Source organism: Emys orbicularis, chromosome 1, assembly GCF_028017835.1.
Source record: "Emys orbicularis isolate rEmyOrb1 chromosome 1, rEmyOrb1.hap1, whole genome shotgun sequence".
NCBI classification, from domain to species: Eukaryota; Metazoa; Chordata; order Testudines; family Emydidae; genus Emys; species Emys orbicularis.
The window spans coordinates 230,449,586-230,470,413 of record NC_088683.1 but is presented as its reverse complement, the minus strand read 5'-3'; the positions used below and the strand labels follow the sequence as shown (position 1 = coordinate 230,470,413).

The 20,828-nt window shown below is 43.0% G+C and overlaps 1 protein-coding gene across 1 annotated transcript in view; it reads right to left on the bottom strand.

Moving 5' to 3' along the window:
* Positions 1 to 20,588, bottom strand: part of ACE2 (angiotensin converting enzyme 2) — a 37,215-nt gene extending 16,627 nt beyond the window's left edge. The window contains exons 1-9 of the mRNA XM_065419661.1: positions 20,406 to 20,588; positions 16,801 to 16,959; positions 13,453 to 13,546; positions 12,506 to 12,649; positions 7,973 to 8,085; positions 6,556 to 6,664; positions 5,283 to 5,380; positions 2,771 to 2,940; positions 271 to 497 (exon numbers count right to left, since the gene is read on the bottom strand). Coding sequence (XP_065275733.1) covers positions 271 to 497; positions 2,771 to 2,940; positions 5,283 to 5,380; positions 6,556 to 6,664; positions 7,973 to 8,085; positions 12,506 to 12,649; positions 13,453 to 13,546; positions 16,801 to 16,959; positions 20,406 to 20,588 — 1,297 coding nt within the window. The remainder of the gene's footprint in view (positions 1 to 270; positions 498 to 2,770; positions 2,941 to 5,282; positions 5,381 to 6,555; positions 6,665 to 7,972; positions 8,086 to 12,505; positions 12,650 to 13,452; positions 13,547 to 16,800; positions 16,960 to 20,405) is intronic.
* Between the last annotated feature and the right edge of the window lie 240 nt (positions 20,589 to 20,828).

The following is a 20,828-nucleotide window of genomic DNA, read 5'->3' as shown; positions in this document are numbered from 1 at the left end:
CTAACCTTACTGTGCTGTGAAGATTTCCTCAATAATTATTCAATTCCGAAGGTAGTGAAGAACTACCAATTCTAAATTCTTGCAGTAGCATCAAATGAGTAGCACATTATAAATAAGCGCTTCCCGGTTCATGAAGTCATTTTGGAAATGAACATACTGTGATATGTAACTGAGATGGAATTCTCAAAAGCATCTAAGTAACTCACTCATCTTACAGACTTACTCATACGCTGCTAAAAAATATGGCATGAATACATTTTTATTAGTTACCGTTGTCTTCCTGAAAAGTAGATTCTAGAAGGTCAAGCGATTTCAAATGCTTTGGAGTAGCTGCCGACAGTGACATGATTTCTCCTACTGCTTCATGAAATCCTTCGTTAGCTCCACTTCTGAGCAGATAAGAGAGGTTGGAATATGCCATATCATACTCTATATGCCCCATTTCATGATGTGCCGTCAAGAAGTCATCCATACTCACTTTAGTGCACATCTTGATCCTGCATTCCAATGCAAAACATTTAAAATTAAATAAAGACACTGGCAGAGTTATACCATTTGCTTGGTACTGGATGCTGTAGTTGTGGCTGCAAAACAGCTAAAATAACTCACTTACTAACCCCCTGGTGTATTTCATGTTCATCGTTTTCTAAAACATTCACCTTTGGGTCTGTTCTATGTTTGATCCCTGCCTAAAGGTGATTTTTGGGGAAAGTTTTAAGTAAAATTCCTTTGGCTATTATTAAATTCTGCAGAGGTCAAATGAATATTGCCATGCATTTTGTATGCCGAGAAGTAAAAAATGGCTGAACTCTGAAAGCTGGCACATTAACAGTGCTTATTAAGGAAAATCTCTGTTGCCAAGTTTACATAGTTGGATGGATAATACAGTAAGAAATTAACAAAAATTGGCTACGCATATAGAACTCTTTTTAGCCTGAGTGTTTAGACATGTAGAGATGCATGTTGAACACATTCATTTTTTATCAATACGCATTATTAACACTTCTGCTGCTACATGGAGATTTAAGGCTTTATTGCACCCTTATGACTAGCTGGACTGTGCAAACTGCATACAGCCCTGAGTAAGGTGTGGCACAGAGTTACATCAACACTGGGGGAACTCCAGGAGGGTTTGCGCCTTAGAAAAAGGTAGCTTATCTCTGACGTTAAAGGACATGGCCAAGTCACAGAAAGTTGGGTTTGGAACCAAAATCTTTACACCCAGGTGTCCTTTCTCTGCTAAGCCTCTGTATAATCCACTTGAACACAGCGCCTTCCAAGCAAATTAATTACCCTTTCTGTGTCTCTATTTCCTGCTGTAGATGGTACTTTGTACCCACCTACGGCAGCAGTTTTCTATCTCTTGATCTCAGAACACTTTATAGGGATGGATAAGCACCATTTGCCACATTTTACAGTTGGGGTAGCTAAGACACGATTTGCCTGGGGACCATTATGATCTATGAATAAGACATAAGGTGTAGCAGGCAAGAGACCTGCTTTCTAATCTCCTCTCTACCACAGACTCTGTCATTTAACTCCTGTTTGTTACCCCATGTGTGAAATGGAGATGATGATGATTTCTGCTCACCTCATGTGGGTATTGAGGCCTCACTATGTAATGTTTATAAAGTGGCATTTAAGGACAAAGTACATACAGCATATAGTGACATCCATGTGCTAAATTATGAAAGCATGTGATGAGCTGAATGTATCATGCATCTTGGACCACCTCCCCTGGACTCTGCTCATTAATCCATCTCACCCAAAGCTACTCCTGACGTTTCATACCTATGAGCACCTTCATACAACTGCTATTTCATAAAACCCCACCAGACTAATTATTCTCTTTCCCCTCAAATGTGGCTTCCCTTCACTGCCACCAAATTACATTGATAGATGGTCCAGGACTAGAAATTTTCACCCCTAGATCAATGACTGATATCTGGTGACCCACCATTGATCCAATTCTCTCCTCGTAGGATATTGGTAACTACCATTAATTTCAAGGGAAGATAGAACCTGCTCCAATGGGTCTCATTCTATATAAATTCACATTCTCACTGAATATGAAGCAGATACATGGGGATAAATTTTCACTAAATTACAGCCCACATGGCCCCAGGCTAAGCACTGTACTTTTTTGATAATTTTGTTGATGTCCCCCAACACAGTTGTTCTATCACTAACTTATATGAATATAAACACAATCCTCTGTTTAATAGAAGAGAGTAGCCCATTGATTTTACAGAAAAATGTTACAAAATCCAGTTTAGATTCCCCTAACCACCCTAAATCTGCCCCCTACCAAAAATATTAGAGAAGTAAGGAAAAGATAAAATTAAAATAGCAGTTTGCCCTGGTGCACGTGACTAGATATCAAAGAATCATAGAAATGTAAAGCTGGAAAGGACTGCAAGAGGTCACCTGGTCTAGCCCCCTGTGCTGAGGCAGGACCAAGTATACCTAGATCATCCCTGACAAGCATTTGTCTAATCTCGTTTTAAAAACCTCCAGTGACCGGGATTCTACAACCTCCCTTGATAACCTATGCTAGTACTTAACCACACTTCTAGTTGGAAAGTTTTTTCCTCTTATCTAACCTAAATCTCTCTTGCTACAAACTAAGCCAATTACTGTTTGTCCTAACCTTATTAGACCTGGAGAACAAGAGATCACCACCTTTTTCATAACAACCTTTTACATCTTTGAAGAGAAATGTGAAGATTCTATTAGTACCCATAGGAAAGAGTTACAAACGTTACAGTACCTATAATCCTTTTTTCCCATATCCCAAGCTGTAGGATGGCAAACAACCTTTCTGCCATCGTTAGGCTCTGTAATCATAGAATTGTTCCAGAAGCCTTCAGTCATTTTATAGAGGCCAACAGAGATGAAAAAATCCTCAGCAGCCTTAAATATTTTTGTTGCATCCCAATTCTGAAACAGACAATGAGAATTCACTTATAATATTAGCCAGTCATTCTATGGCTAAATATTTCTCTCAGTCCAGTAGAACAGATTCTATTCTGAAAAGTGACTCTGAAAAACAGCATCACAGTCCCCATACTTATTGTATCTCAATGGCTTCAAATCAAAGTCTTACAGTTTGCAAATAAGTGGGTAGCTTACTGCCAGTCCTGAAAACTCACTACGGGAGCTGAGTCAAGCTGGCTCATGGATCACCATCAATAAGCAGGTTTCCGCAGGCAAAGCTAGCCTATTGATAATGCATGAGCCAGAACAGAAAAGCATTAACAGGAGTGAAAAGTAGTAAAAACTTAGTTTTGTCAGTAATGTACACAGATATAGGGTCCAATTCTCCCCTCTCAGTGGTGTAAGTCAGGAGTAACTTGTTGAAGGCAGTGGAGTGGCAGTGTTGTAAAACCAGGTGAAAGGGAAATTGAATCTGTAACTCAGAATACAAACAGACAGCAGAGCTGAGTAAAAAAGGATTTGATTTTAGAGTCCCTTATCTGATCGTAACTGTACTTGAAAGTTAGTTTAAAAACCTTCATCTGAATTTCATTCCACAATTTTACTTATTCTAAATAGGGGGAGCTCTTTATTAGCCTGACTTTGAGTAAAGCCATAAAGTTAGAGGCTTTAAAATTAGGGGGGTAGGAAAGTCCAGTGAGGGTGTTAGCCTGAGACACAGATGATCTGGATTCAAGTCCCTTCTCTGCTATAGACATCTGGGTGACATTGGGCAAGTCACTTAGGGCTTGTCTACATGGGAGGAGGGGGGGTGGAAAGCTCACAAGAGCTGGCGTGCACTAGCTCTTCCGCACTAATTCCCAGTGTGGATACTCTTACTGCGTACTATGGCTACATCTACACTACAGGGGGGGGGGTCGATTTAAGATACGCAAATTCAGCTACGCGAATAGCGTAGCTGAATTCGACGTATCGCAGCCGACTTACCCCGCTGTGAGGACGGCGGCAAAATCGACCTCCGCGGCTTCCCGTCGACGGCTCTTACTCCCACCTTCGCTGGTGGAGTAAGAGCGTCGATTCGGGGATCGATTGTCGCGTCCTGACGGGACGCGATAAATCGATCCCCGAGAGGTCGATTTCTACCCGCCGATTCAGGCGGGTAGTGTAGACCAGGCCTAAGACTGCCTTTGTGCACATTAGCTTAATGCACTTTGCAAGTGTACTAAGCTAAGCCACCTGAGGGCACTCTTAGGCCATGTCTACACTACAAAGTTAAGTCGACATATTTATGTAAGTCGATATCGAGCCTCCAAATTAAGCAAATCGATCTTGCATGTCCCACACCATGCTCATTGTGTCGGTGGAGTGCATCCTCACTAGCAGTGTGCAGTAAGAGTGTCCACCTGGGGAGTTAGTGAGGAGTTGTAAATCCACACCTAGCTTACTGCACACTAGGCTTCACTGTGTAGATAAACCCCTAGTCTCCCTGTGCCTAAATTCCCCACCTGTAAAATGGGGATAACAGAACTTCCCTACCTTACCGGGAGTGTTGTGAGGATAAATCCATTAAAGATTGGGTTCAGGTACTCTGGCAATGGGGCCATATTAGTGGAGCTTCCTATCCAAGAAGTGGGTATATTTAGGATAAATAGTTAAATGTTAAATATTAAGCTCTCCTGATTGTTTTTGTAAAATGAATGAAATTCATGCAAATCTACAAACATTTGACTAAACATCACAGAACATTATTATTGGTGTTGTTATTACGCCTGGAGGCCCCAACCAGGTTCAGGGCCTTATTGTGCTAGGCACTGTACAACACAGAAGAGACAGTCACTGTCCTTACAGCTTACAGTCAAAAGACACAAGACTGGCAGAGTTGGGAAAAAGGATACAACACATAAGCAGATTGACCAGGGCAAACGTCTTGTTAGTGCAATGATTTCTTAGGTGGAATTTTATTTACTGGGATTTTTATACACAAAACATATCTTGTGGAACAAATGCAGAAGAGGGAAAGGGAGTTAGAGCTGAGACTAGACAGTGGAAGAGGATGGAGAGAGAGAGAGACAGGGAAGGGAATAGTGAGGGAGAGGGGAACAGATGGGAAGTGAATGGATAAACACAGGGGAAGAGTAAAGGAAACAATAAAAGGGAGTGTAGTAAATAATTCTGTGCCTGAAGCATGACTATACCTAAAGCCAGCCCTGGTTTCCAGGGGGATGGCTGAAGTATTCCATTTAATATACTACCAAAAAACGTCATTTAAAGAACCATGAGAATCACAGCAAAACCATATTTGCAATGCAGCCAATTGCTGCTTGACATCTCATTAGAAGTCTTACCTTTTTAACCATTTCAGACGTTACATCAATGTTTGGTTTGTTTGGATAGGGGACTGTCAAGGCATACAAATTAGTCCAAAATCTACCCCACATGTCACCTTCAACAGAGAAGGGAAAGTTACAAATTAATTAAATAGCATACTATCTGCCATGCTCAAAGTCATCACCAGAATGTTGGGTTTGTATCATAACAGGTGTAAGGATTTTCACACATGTAAGCTAGGGCCTGATGCAAAGCCCATTGGAATGAATGGGAGTCCTTACATTAACGTTAATGGGCTTTGCATCAGGCACATTATTATTATTATTATGTTAGCTCCTAGGAGCCCCAGTCATGGATGTACAAAGACAGAACACAATGGTCCCTGTTCCAAGAGCTTAAAATCTAAGTATGAGACAACAGATGGATAGACATAGACAGGATATATTTAATATAATGATATCACAAGTAGAATATTTTAGAAAATATGTAAAAAAAATAGTTTTATTTGCCATACCAAAATTATTTCAACCTCAAAGGTGCTAATTTCTTCAATGAAAAGCAAACATCGTCATTCCCTGAGATAAACTACCTCTTACCATACAGCTTCAGGACCATTCAAAATTGAAACAACTGAACATCCCCTGCATTTCTATGTGTAATACTACAATTGATTATTTTCATTAACTGCTATTCATATATGGCTAAATGTATATATTATATTAATGCAACATAAAGGTGGCACAGTTAAAATAAGAATGTTACAGTTAAGGTCAAGATTTTCAAAAAATACGTGCCTAAAATTATGTTCCTGAGTTTAGTAGTTTAGGTTAAGATACCCATTTCTGAGAATCTTGACCTAATTTCCTTTAATGATGTTAAGTTGGCTACATTATATAGTGCCATTTTTGGGAGGCAATGTGGTCTAATGGAAAGGGCACTGGATTGGAAGATAGGGACCCTGGGTTCTAGTCCTACCTCTGCCTCTCACCAGCTGTATGAGCTTTGGCAAATTGCTTCAATTCTCTATGCCTCTGTTTCCCTTCCCTCCCCCCCCCCCCCACCCTTTCTCTGTCTTGTCTATCTAGATTGTAACCTCTGCAGGGCAGGGACTGTCTTTCTCACTGTGTGTTTGTACACCACCTAGTGCAATGGGGCCCAAAATTATATCAAGAATCTGGATTCACATGAGTTTAATGTCTTAATATTTATGTCTTAAATGGCACTGTCCTGCTCCCACAGCAGTAAGTGTCTATGAAATCAAGCTTGTATAATACAGTTGCTTTTTCATACCGAGTAAATGAGCAGGAAGACATCCTGTTGAACTGATGCGGTCTGAGCCATAGACATTCTCCAGCCTGTACCTCACATAAGCATGTAGCTCCCGATATAAAGGTTTTATCTGAAAAAAAAAGGGGGGCTAGATCACAGAGCCATTAATTTGTCTAAGCCACCATCTGGAAATGCAGAGCCTCTAAGATTCAACCAACTGGATATTGCTTATTGTATTATCATGCACCTGTCCAATGTCCTAGGTGTACGTCCACAATGTCATGTGAATACATTCTGAAATTTGCAATCCAGTTGTCGTCTTGTCCCACAATATTGATATCAGGCCATGAAGTTTGAGAATGAATTTGGTGACTTTTACAGGGTCCTTTGTAAAGACCATCTTGACCTAGGGTGACCAGATGAGGGGAAGAAAATATCAGGACACGGGGGGAGGAGGTGCCCGCCAGCAGAGAAAAAAAAAAAAAACAACACAGTGCTGCCGGCGGATATCGGGACAAAATACGTCCCGACAAAAGATCGGTTGGAACGCGAGACAGACACCAAAATATCGGGACGGTCCCGATTTTATTGGGACGTCTGGTCACCCTATCCTGACCTCATTGTGGTACTGGGGTGTTACCAGAGGAAACAGCTGGCTAACAGGACTCTGGCAACCATATTCCCATCATTAAGTTGCATATGAGAGCTTGGAGACAAAATGCTACTGTAATCCAGCTTTCACTCAGTAAGGCCCTAATAGCACTGCACAGATGCAAGGGAGGGAGGCATATCTATCCCTAAGCCATGGAATAGCTATGGAGCCACTCAATGGATGTCACTACAGTCCCATGGCAGAATGCTCTCTGTGGGGATTCACATAACCCCCACACAGGAGAAGGATGTAAGAAGCTGCATAACATATAGTCACACCCCTCATTCTCCTACCTCCTGCACGCTGCTGTATCTTTTGCCCCAGTTCCACTGCAAAGGGTACCTTCTATGGTTGTGACGGAGGGAGCTAAATTTGCCCCTAAAAGACTAGATAAATATATAGGCTTTGTAACAAATTCAGGCCCTGTTGAGCAAAGGGAGAAGAGCATTCCAGAAAAGTGTCCAGGTTCCTAGGAAACCTGCAAGTTCCATTTGCGCTTGCCCCAGGTTTGCTTTGAAGTCTTTAAGTTCATGAGAATGTGAAGCTCCAGGTGAAACTGAAAGGACTGTGAGAGCAATAAATGTTATGAACAAAACCACCTGATTATGGTTTGTGGAGCCTACATTACCCAAGGCCAGTGGGCTAGGCAGAGTTGTACTATTTCCCCATAGTATGGCAGTTTAAGTCACAAAACTTTCACAAATTACTAACCAGTGTAGAAATGACAAAATGAAACTACGGAACAGTGGTTAAGAAAACTCCCACAACTTGACCCTGAATCACTACCTGCTCAAATGTTGTTTCCACATCTTCAATCAGCTGATTACGGCTGTAGGCATATTCTGTGGAATCATCTACTTCATAATTTCCTCTCCAGTAATCTCCATAGTCAGAATACTCTGTAAAACAAAGGCATGCTCATACTGAGACCAGAGTCCAGCCTGAAATTTAAACAATCTCTCCCTATAAGGGAAGAAATGAAGTTACTAGTATTGGAACTGAAGGCATGTGTCCTCTGAGATGGTGGGAGGGAGGAAGCCACCCCATGGAAAAGCTCTGGTCCACTGCAGTTTAGATAGTCCAGGTCTCCAGGGACAGCAGAAACAGAAATTGCAGCAACTGTTTGTAGGTCTATCTATGATTCATACTAATCAGAGAGTCAGAATGAAGAGACAGATTAGGCTGGAGTTCTTCATTAGATTAGAGGTCAATGGAGAATGAAGACTTGGGTTCAGGTTCAGTGACAATGAAATCTCACAAATCGTTCTCATAAAACATATGCAGGGCAGGCTGCTGCCAAACTAGACATAGGAAAAAAGCCCTTTCTAGTTTTGAATCTACCTCAAGAGTACAACTACAGGGGCAAGCTCAGATCCTGGGATTCAAATTCAACCTCCCCTCCATGAAATTTGTTGGGGAGGGGATGGTTCATGTTTAAAGCCCACTGTCTGGGCCCTCTCTAATATTGGGGGAGCTGACAGCGAGGCCTCTAGTTAAAGTTGCCTTGACACTTTTCATTACAACCTTCCCTTTTCAATTGCTTGTAACTTTGACAAACTTTTACCATTTGGACTTAAATTTTCCATGCTTTGGCACTGCCTCTGGTTAGATTTTTTTGAGTAAGTATAAAATACAGGAAAGTAGATAGGTAGAGGTATGGTTGCATGGGGAGAGAGATGATTGGAACTGGAAAAGTTTCAGAAAAGGACAACAAAAATGATTAGGGGTATGGAACAGCTTCCATATGAAGAGAGATTAATAAGACTGGGAATTTTCAGCTTGGAAAAGAGACGACTAAGGGGCAATATGATTGAGGTCTCTAAAATTGTGACTGGTGTGGAGAAAGTAAATAAGGAAGTGTTATTTACTCCTTCTCATAACACAAGAACTAGGGGGCACCAAATGAAATTAATAGGCAGCAGGTTTAAAACAAACAAAAGGAAGTATTTCTTCACACAACACATAGTCAACCTGTGGAACTCTTTGCCAGAGAATGTTGTGAAGGCCAAGACTATAACAGGGTTCAAAAAAGAACTAGATAAATTCACAGAGGATAGGTTCATCAATGGCTATTAGCCAGAATGGGCAGGGATGGTGTCTCTTGCCTCTGTTTGCCAGAAAGTGGGAATGAGTGACAGGGGATGGATCACTTGATGATTACCTGTTCTGTTCATTCCCTCTGGGACAGTTGGCATTGGCCACTGTCGGAAGACAGGATACTGGGCTAGATGGTCCTTTGGTCTGACCCAGTATGGCCGTTCTTATGTTCTTATGATGTAGCTACACCTTGCTAGGTGTTATTTATATGCTATGGTATGATCTATCATAGAAGCTCTCAGGATAAAAACAACTAATCCAGGCTGCTGTTTCTTGAGAGGATGATCCTCTCTGATTGGTGGGAAGAAGATCTCCTCTGAAAAGCATTACACTGCATAATCTTTTGTGCCTTAAATTAAAAATTCCTTCAAATGCTCAGATAATAGCTGCATCTGCACCTTACCTAGGCGAATTATTGGCCTGCCTCCTCCACCTATTGCCTTCTCTGCCAACATAATCCTAGAAAATGTGATCATTCATGGAACATAATATATAAAAGTCTAACACCATATGCGTTCTTCCATCTGATACAACAAGATACAACTCAATGGATACAAAAAGACTTAGCCACATCCACAGTTATCCACTCAGCTGTGACTGAGAGGCCGTGAAATACAGTGCAGCCCAGTGATGGGCAATGTTTTAATTTCAGGTAGTGAAAGATAATGTGGAGTTATGGGAGTGAGATAAAATGCCGACAAAGACAGACCTCGTCATTATGGTGTAAGATGTGTGAAATGTATCTGGTCTGATCACTGGCCTGATTCTCCACTGCCTTGCACCTCATACAGTTAGTCACATAGGAACATGGGCTGTCAGACTGCAAAGGACCTCCTGGGTCATCGAGTCCAGTCCCTGCTACTGCAGGCAATGCCATCATGTAATCCCATTCATAAAATTATCAAGATCCATCTTAAAATCTAGTTAGGTTGTTTGCCCCTACTACTCCATTTGAGAGGCTGTTCCAGAACCTCACTCCTCCGATGGTTAGAAACCTTTTTCTAATTTCCAGCCTAAATTTATTCATAGCCAGTTTATACCTACTTGTTCTTGTGCCAACATTGTCCTTTAACTTAAACAGTTTTTCAACCCTCCCAGGTGTTTACTGCCCTGATGCATTTTTAGACAGAAATCCTATCCTCCCCTCAGCCTTTGTTTTTCCAGCCTAAACAAACAAAGCTTTTTTAATCGCCCCTCATGAGATAGGCTCTCAGCCCCAAGACAGATCCTGAAGTATCTTCATTAGTAACTGTCCTTTAGCCTGGTAGCTCTCCTTTCAGTACAACTTGTTGTCTCCCCTTTAGCCAGTTCCTAGTTATTTTATCAAAAATACCAGATTAGTCTGACATGATCTACCTTTGGTAAACCCACGTTGCATTTGATCCCTTTTTCTGTTTACTTCCATTATCTAGTCTCCCTGATTTGAGAGCATTAAGCTCTGGGTTTTGCTACCACTTCAGAGGTGGTAATTTCCATTTTTGTACACTCATTCCCATTAGCCATCCTACCATTGTTCTACTTTATCATCCTTATGGAAAACTGAGCTGTGAGTTGTTGGGACACACGTAGATTATCCTTAGCCTCTACCCCATCCTGAAAGCATAGTGGCCTCACTTCTTTTCCTGTTCTTTTATTTATACAGTTAAAGAACTTTTTACTAATTGTTTTAATTTCCTTTGCATGATCTAACTCAGCTTGGCTTTTTGGCAGTTCTCTCTTTATCCTTACACTTTCTGACCTCTGAGACATAGCTTTCTTTGCTGATCAATCCCATCTTCCATTCTTTGTAGGCTCTCTAATTACCACGAATATCCTTTCTGAGGTGGTTATTCATCTTGTTAGGTTTGCAGCCCTTTGTTACTAGTTATTGCCCCTTGCTTGGGATGCAAATTCCACATAGTTTTTGCACCTCTGACTTAAAGAAATTCCAAGCTGCCTCCGCTTTTAAATCCCTGAGCCAGAGGTGGGCAAACTACGGCCCGTGGGACCATCCTGCCTGGCCCCTGAGCTCCTGGCTGGGGAGGCTAGCCCCCAGCCCCTCCCCTGCTTTCCCCCTTCCCCCGCAGCCACATGGGGAGTGCTCTGGCCTGCTGCTCCTGCCGGGCTGGACGGCTTGTGCCCGTCCACCTCCCAGGCTTTCCTGAGAGGCATGGTAAGGGGGCGGGGAGGTTGGATAAGGGTCAGGGAGTCCAGGGGCAGTCAGGGGACAGGGAGCAGGGGCGGTTGGATAGGGGGTGGGGTCCTGGGGTGCGGTTAGGGGTGGGAGGTCCCAGGGGGCAGTCAGAGGGGCGGTTGGATGGGGTGGAGGTTCGCGGGAGGTGTGCGGTCAGGGGATGGTGAACGGGGGGGTTAGATAAGCGTGGGAGTCCCGGGTGGGCCTGTCAGGGGGCGGGGGTGTGGATAGGGGTTGGGGCAGTCAGGGAATGGGGGGGGGTAGGGGGCAGTGTCCCAAGGGGGCAGTTCCGGGAGGGGGCGGTCAGGGGACAAGGAGCAGGGGGGGTTGGATGGGTTGAGGGTTCTGAGGGGGGCAGTCAGGGGGCGGGAAGTGGGAGGGGGCGGATAGGGGGCGGGGGCCAGGCTGTTTGGGGAGGCACAGCCTTCCCTGCCCGGCCCTCCATACAGTTTTGCAACCCCGATGTGGCCCTCGAGCCAAAAAGTTTGCCCACCCCTGCCCTGAGCTCTTCTGTCCAGTTGACTTCACTAACTAGCTCCCGTAATTTCTCAAAGCGCGCCCATTTGAAATCAAAAACCTTGAGGTATGTCTATACTACAGAGACTATACCAGCATAGGTATATCACCGGAGCTATGCCAGCATGGCTCCCTGGTGTAGACACAGCCTACACTGACACAAGGGTTTTTTCTGTTGGTGGTAGGCAGAACCACCCTGAATGATGGGAACTATGTCAACCAAAGCGTTCTTCCATTGACACAGCTGTGTCTATACTGGGGGGTTGGGTTGGCATAGCTACATTGGTCAGGGGTGTGGATTTTTCACACCGTGACAGGACATATCTATGTTAATCAACTTTTAAGTTTAGACCAGGCCTTTGCAGATTACACATGTATAAAGTGAGTTCAAAGTGTGTGCACAAGGCTACCCACCGATGCGGGGAAGATCCTGGCTTTGCTTGGACACAAATGACTGCACAAGGTATGAAAGGCTGTGGAGAATCAGGCCCTCTGTACTTCTGAAGGACAAAATAATTGCAATTGTAACTTACTATTAAGTCTTGCAGCCTCATTTTCCAACTCAACATAACCTTCATATAACGGTCTCATCTTCTTGCCAATTTCAGCTCTCCAGCCTTGCCACGCCCACAGTCTCTCAGAGTAATCAGTGCTGCTAGCCATAATAGCATCTAGACCTGTCATCATTTTAAAAAAAGAACCAGAGCCATAAATAAAAGATGAATTCTTTAAGTACTTGTCATTCTACATTAAAAAAACAACAGGAAAACAAGGAATAATGAAAATAGCTGAATGCACATTTTGGGTAAAACCAGTGATGCTGTAGCTGAAAGTTTTGGTTTATTGAAGGAAATGTTTCATTTGTTTCCATTTCATCTTTTCTGCCCTGGCTTTTCTGCCCGGAGATATGCGGGCAATTTGTGATTCAGTTAAAAAAGAGTGTGACTCTAGATTAATTTCACTGAAGTTAGTGCAGTGTTCTGGACTTACACCAGTGTAATAGAAATCAGAATCTGGCTTGAAGTCTGCCAATAGAACTTCTATCTCTTTTGATAGAATTTGACAAAACTCCCCCAGTATGGCAGAACCCCCAAGTGATGTAAAACTAGCATAGACTACTCTGCAACTTTAGAAGCCGCAGCCAAGTTTTGGCCATCCAAACCTACATCATTTGAAATGGGGCATGTAATTTTGAGCAAGCCAGATGGAGGACCATGAACTCTGCAGCTCATGCTATTTCACTAAATTATTTCCATGTGTGAAAAGTCACAGCAAAATTGTACTGGGAGATAAAAACCACACCACCACCACCACCACCAACAACAAATAAGCTTTATAAAACAAAAGCATTTGGAGAACGCAGATCTATTAAACCTAAAATTTGATCTTTCACAATTAAAAACCTCCTCTCTGCTTTGTTCCACTCTTCTTGAAACCTGTTAACGTAAAGGGCACAGGACAGACATTGTTTATACTGTACCTGGCTCCAGCGGCAAGCAGTTAAATGGATCATCAGGTTTACACACGGTCCCGGTGCTGTAGATGGTGCTCATTGTACTTAAAATAGTTTTCAGCTGCAATTTAAATACAAAAAAGCCCATTAAAAAATAAAACGCAATAAATACAAAATGACTATTCCATAACTGTTAGTCCTTAAAATCTCAGTACAGCAGCTTATCCCTATCAGCAAGGCAGTTTAACATGTGCTTAAGCACTGTACCTGAGTAAAAATGAATTTAAGCATGCGCTTAAATGCTTTGCTAAGATGGAGCTACTTGGACAAGGCAGATAATGTAATATCTTTTGAGTGGATATTAAGTGATTCCACAAAACCCTTCAAATACATCATCATTATCATAAAGATTAACAATACATTTTATGTATATGGCATCCATGCCAAGGGTTTCTAGGTAAGTATACAGTACACGCGTTTTAATGGAGGGGAAAAGGTCCCTTTTCCAGATACAGACAGGTTGATTGTTGGGTGTATTTTTTAATTATACATAAGGTAGATTGTGTTGATCTGTTTGCTGTGGATTTACACAGAAGTTAATTTTTATGTCTTGGTTCAGCTGAAGGCCAAATGCATCTCAAAATATTCAGCTCCATCTTAGCCTCACCAGTGGTGCTACAGAGCATTCACTTTTCACTTATCTATCATTAACTTCTTTCTTTCTCTCTCAACTATCCTCAACTTTTCCAGTGTCAAGTAAAGCATATTCTCTCATTGAGGACTATATACCTGCTGTCACGTGTCCTAGCAAATGCCCCTTCACACTCATTCCCGAGGATTGCTGTGAGAGGAATCCACAGCTTCTTCTACTCTCGATCCCCTAGAGCGTGTTAAGCTTCGGGAGCCTTAGCAGATTGCAGCACTGTTTCCTCCCTTGTCCTGTTTGTCACAATTCCTGGTCACCAACCCTCAGTCTGTTACCCCTTCTCAGAACCCCAGCTCCTCATCCCACCTGCCCTTGTCCTCCAGAATCAGCACTGACTCGCAAGATACCCCAGTTACTCAAGCACACCCTCTCTCGGAACTCCACCCCGAAGTGTGAAGCTTCTGGTTACAGTTTAACTCTTTCAGGGGCACACAGCAGTTGTGAAGCAGTCAACACACACACACAAACTTTACACAGAGTCTAACACCTTAATGCTCTTTTATACTTAATCATGTAAAGCAGAGGAGAATACAGATCACACAAAACAGTTAAGCCTAAAGGCATGCCCCTTCCTATAACACACTTCCCTTGGGAGTCCTTGGGGACCATCTGGTTCCAGGAAGGCAGGAAGGGTGACTTCTGTCTCCTGAACACTGTTACATGATTGGTAGTCTCTCTCTCCTGGAGCCCCTTACCTAGCTTCTGTGACCTTCCTCTTTCATGCCCCATGCTTCCTTTTCCTGTCTCTTGAACCTTCCTGGGAATTTCTTATTTAAACTTTTCCCAGTCACCTGATTGCCTTTGTTCTCCTCCTGGTAACTTTCCACTGCTTCTACTTTATCACACCCCCCATCAGAGGAGTCAGCTAAACTGGTTTCCTAAGGCTGCCACTCATCCATTGTCCCAGATGATTGCATCTGAATAGAATCACTGAGCCTTAGGCCTGGTCCACACTACAAAGTTAGGTCAACATAAGTCACCCTGTGTTGACCTATATGTGTATGTGTCTCAGATTTGTCTCCAGCCAACGTAAGTTCCCCACTACGGCAACACAATAAAACCACCTCACCGAATGGCATGAAATCATGGTTCACCTGCTGAGGTCAACACAGGGTGAGTGTAGACACTGTATGACCAGTGTCAACCTTAACAGTCCTCCACTAGCTGTTTCATAATGCCCAATTCCCTCTAACAGTGATGGCTCTGGACACAATTGTAAACTCCACTGCCTAAAGGTCACAGAGACTGGAGGACTTCCCCCCTTTGAAATCTCCAACATATTTTTGAAATCTCTTTTCCTCATTGCCCCCCGTAGCGAGCACACCTAGCAGCTCTCCCTTGGTAAGCACCTTCTATTATTTCTGTCTGCTACAGGCCCTGTCAGCAATAGTGGATCCACATACATATAGGCACAAATGATATCACAGTTTTTCATAATACAACTTCATAATATCAACCAGAATTCATAAGCTGTACAGACATAGCCCCAATTCACAACCTGCTCGCTTTGATATTTTGTACCAGAGCTATTCTGAGCTATCCAAGAGGGAAAAAAAACATGTTTGAGCAATTTCTGTAAGCATGAAAAATGATTGTGTGTGTGTGCGGGGGGGAGGCGGTGTCACAATCAGAAAATTTAAAAATATACAAATGAAGTTCTGTCAAACAGTACAGAAAGTTGCCTTTGAGCTGAGAACCAGCATTAACAATTTCAGCCCAGTAAGTCTTTCTTCTGGAAAGCTATAAGTGCCTAAAAATAGAGGATAAAGATGGAAATGCCTTATCACTCACAACCACAATGCCACTGCAACACTACAATTACACAAAATATATGCCTGAACCATTTCGAATTGCTCACAGACAATCTACTCTTCTCTGAACACAGGAATTGCCAGACTGGATCAGACCCAAGTTCCATCCTGTCTCTGACAAGGGCCAGCATTAGATGCCTCAGAGGACGATGTAAGAACCCCACAGTAGACAGATGTAGGATAATCTGCCTCCACATTAGGTCTCATCTTGATCTCCAATAGTTAGAGACTGGCTTAAGCCCTGAAGCACAAGGTTCAATATCCCTTCTGATATGTGTATAGCCATTAGTCATAACTCTGGATAGTCTTGATATCCATATAAATGCCCAGTCCCATTTTGAATCTTGCTAGATTTTTGGCCTCAACCACTTTCTGTGGTAATTACACATCTGAACAATTATTTCCTTGTCTTAGTTGTAAATTTGCCACCTTTGAATTTCATTGAATGCCTTTTTGTTTGTGTTTCTACTTATTCCCCAAGATCCTGACCCTACAAAGCACATAAGCGTGTATATAATTTTTCTTATGTGAGCAGTCCCATTGACTATGCTATACAGACACATGCGTGTTGCTTAATTGTATGTAACATATGCTGAAGGATCTGGGTATTCAATGAGTTCATGTAATGTTCTAAACGTGTAGATATTTAATGCACAATATAAACTAGCAATAAATTAAATGTGCGCATATGTAATATTAGCTAATAAAAGCTATATGATTCACAACAAGACAACACTGTTGGGATTTAATATGTTGCTGGGATAAACAATGACTAAGAATAATATTGTAACCACTGCCAAAGACATTTTGAAATGCATTTCAACTCTTTGGACAGTCTTCATACATTTAGCAACTTACTTCACTGTATTTTTCCCCAGATAGCACTGATGTTCCTTTGTCCTGAAGAGACTGAAGTTGGAGTTTGACAATAGGATCCGTAATTTTATCTATTGCATACTTGCTGGCATTGTTGGATGCTTCATCATAGAATGCAGACCATTTGGCTCCTGCTTCATTCTAAAACAGATTAATTAAAGTCTGAATTACTCATTTATAAGAAATCCAGCAAGATAATAGGTTTTAGGGGAGAAAACATTCCTTGCATGAAGAATTAGTTTTGTGGATTTTGCTAGTTCTCTCATTAGCTTTGGAAATATTTCTACTATACAATGAAAACAACTAGGGAACATTTTGGATTCAATTTATTCACAGATGTAGAGCTTTTCAAATTATTTGTATTTGGAAAAATAGTAATCAAGTAGCCAAGAGCCTCCCCCCAAAACAAACCAACCAGGTTTTAATGGATTCAGAACCACCAAGCTGTGCACGTAGCTGGTCTATGTAACCATACATACTTATTACTGCTCCCCTCATCCTCCTTCCCTCCTGTATTTGTTGCATGCAGGTGTTACATGCTGTCTTAACTTAGACCAGGGGTGGGCAAACTTTTTGGCCTCAGGGCCACATCTCGATATGGAAATTGTATGGAGGGCTGGCTGGGGCAGGGGATTGGGGCACATGGGGAGAGTGAGGGCTCCGGCTGGGGGTGCAGACTCTGGGGTGGGGCTGGGGATGAGGGGTTTAGGATGCAGGAGGGGACTTCAGGCTGGGATCAAAGAGTTTGGAGAGCGATCAGAGTTGGGGCAGGCGGTTGGGCCGCGGGGGGGCCTCAGGGGTGCAGGATCCGGGCAGCCCTTACCTGAAGTGGCTCCTGGAAACAATGGCCCAGCCTGCCTCCGGCTCCCATGCGGAGGTGGGGCCACACTGCGTTGCCTCGTTTGCAGGCACCACCCCCGCAGCTCCCATTGGCCTTGGTTCCCGGAACTCCCTGGCTGCCCCTGCTTCCAGGAGCTGTGCGAAGCTGCTGCATGCACGGAGTGGAGCAAGGCAAGCCCCTGACCCCGCACCCCAGCTGGAGCACCAGAGCGGGGAAAGCATCACTCCCCACCCCACTCCCCGGTGGGAGCTCGAGGGCCGGATTAAAAGATCTGATGGGCTAGATGCGGCCTGTGGGCCATAGTTTGCCCACCCCTGAGTTAGACTGTAAGCTCTTTGGGGTACTGGGCATGCCTACCTATGCATTTGAATAGTCCGTAGTTCAAGAATCATGATCCTGACTGAGTCCTTTGGGTGCTGCCACAATAGAAGTAATAAATCATAACTGCAGGGCCGGCTCCAGGCACCAACTTACCAAGCAGGTGCTTGGGGCGGCCACTTCTGAGAGGGGCGGCACGTCCAGCTGTTCGGCGGCAATTCGGCAGACGGTCCCTCACTCCTGCTCGGAGCGAAGGACCTCCTGCCGAATTGCCGCCACAGATCGCGATCGCGGCTTTTTTTTTGTTTTTTTTTGTTTTTTGTTTGGCTGCTTGGGGCAGCCAAAACCCTGGAGCCGGCCCTGCATAACTGCCATGTCACCGCTAGTAATTCATGTGATTACACAAATATTTAATCTTCCCAAAGTTATAATAATTAGTGCTTACTGATTGGACATGGAAAACCACACTCTCCCAAATGCAGTTTAGGATCCTAAACTGTACATGCAGAATATGAACCCACAACACGCAATTGCTTGCACCTACTCTGTGTGTCTATACTCTGCAAGACAAGCTGGCTCACAGATGCAGTGCAACCCTTAGCACTTAACAGGATTTGGATTTCGGCAGTCACTAGAAGAGCCGGCTTTCATTTCCGTCTTTTGTTATGGACAACGAGCACAATGAGACCCTGGCATGCAGGTTTGGTTTGGAATCTTAGGACACTTCTAATCTCCCTTCTGTATGTTCCAGGACATTTAAGGGACATTGTACCTATGGTTATCATAGCTCCTTGCTAATGACTCATCAGAAGATAAGAATTACCACCCAGCATGTGTACATTCAGAACTATGTATGAATATGTTGGCAGTGTCTTTTTTCCCCTTTATTCTTTGGGAATGAGCAAAAATGGGCATCATTTTCTTTCTAACACCTCAGTCCTGGTGTTTGATACCCAACCAGAGTCAAATGTATTAGTATGCAAATGTATTTTTTACATTATTTGATCCCAGTGGGGATGACTAAGCAGGTTGGGAGTTAGGCGGAGAGGGGGCATTTTCTGCCCAATGAGAAGATCCAGCTGGGGGAAGTTGGGTTGCCAGCCGGTACCTCTCCACAAGATGGGCTGGTTGAGTGCATGGGCTGTCCCCACCCATTTGGAGAACTGGTTGAGGAGTGGGCAAAATGGTTGTGTGATTATGGAGGGGTGACCCCATTCTATGAAAAAAGTGGGTTTGAGGAAGCCACTGGGGGCACCTTTCATTAACTCTGTCCCTTTAGCGGGCAGGCGCCATACCAGTGTCACTGCTGGCATAACGATAGTGCATGCACGAGGGACAACCAGAGGCACCATCCCTGAGCACCATACTTGTGTTCATTACTGGTATCATACTGAGCCACCTTATTATCCTCTTGCTTAAAGCTGCTAAATGGAGCTTCAATGTTATGTGTTTTAGAATGTCACAGAACTATGATTAACCAGGAGGATTTCATCCTGCAATCAGAGACTATATTTTGATTAAGAAATGTTACACTTAACCATGTTTTCATTAACTAATAAGACTCCACTGGTTGTGGTGATTCTGGGTTATACCTTTATTCAAAATTAGGTCTGTTGAGATTACACTGCATCATCACATGCCGAAACATGCTCAAATAAATTTGTTAGTCTCTAAGGTGCCACAAGTACTCCTGTTCTTTTTGCGGATACAGACTAACACGGCTGCTACTCTGAAACCTGTCATTTAGAAACTAGTTTGCTTTAAAATATAGCTACAAAAGTCACCACAATATTTTCCATTGATTTTCAAGATTCCAAGGATAGTAGATGCTTTCTAATATGGCTGCAGCACTGAATCCTCAGTGACCAATCAGATTACGGTTGAATGCTGTCACAGCATATGATATCTGTCTAGAGGGGCAGGTGATTGTACTGGATAGCTAGAGGCTGAGAAGAGGCTGGATAGTTAGAGACTGGGAGATAGTGAATCTTATTGTGAGATAGGGCAAGCACAACTGTCACTGTCCTTCCTGTGGCTATATACTAGCTTCTGTTAGTCAGAACATCAGGCCTTGGGAATCTGGAAATCTATGTCTTCATTAAATTTTCCTCACAGTACAATTCTACCTATTCCACTGGTGATTGCTAAGGATGCTAATCTATGAGAATAGCGACAGTGTTTTGAGGCAGACAATCATCCACCGTGAAATAGATTTAGGTCACCAACTCATTTCACATAACCCACCAAATGACCATCAGAAATTTTTCAGTAACTACTGAACTAAAATCAAAAATTGAACCCCTCCCTAGTTCCTTATCCATTAGCAATTCCTATATATCTATCTACAGCAATACAATAAAATATCATGTAGTTATAATATAATTTCTAATATCACAGCAAACATTCCTAGACAGTGTTGAGTACCCACCATCTTTCTGGAATTCTCATCGGTGATGTTGGTGTTATAGTCCCAGGAGGCAAGTGAACTTGCATAAGATAGATCTTCTGCTCGTACATTGAATTGAGACAAAAAGTTGCTGGCCTCTTGTGTTGTATCCTGTGATATAGCAACAGCAGTGAGACTGCAAAGAAGCCAAAGATGGACCAACATACTTCCTTCTGAGCCAAGATCCAGTAATTGAGGTAGGTTCCCTCAAATAAGCTTCCTAATCAGCTGCTGTCTCATCAGCCTTTGCACATAGGTGTGTGCTAGGGGAAAAAGGGAGAATCCAATTTGCTGGATCTTTTATCGTTTTTATCCAGTGAAGGACAGAAATGAAAATAGCTTTAAAAAGGCAAATAAACAAAAGTTAATGATTCACTTTGGAAAAACATAATTACTAGTAGCATT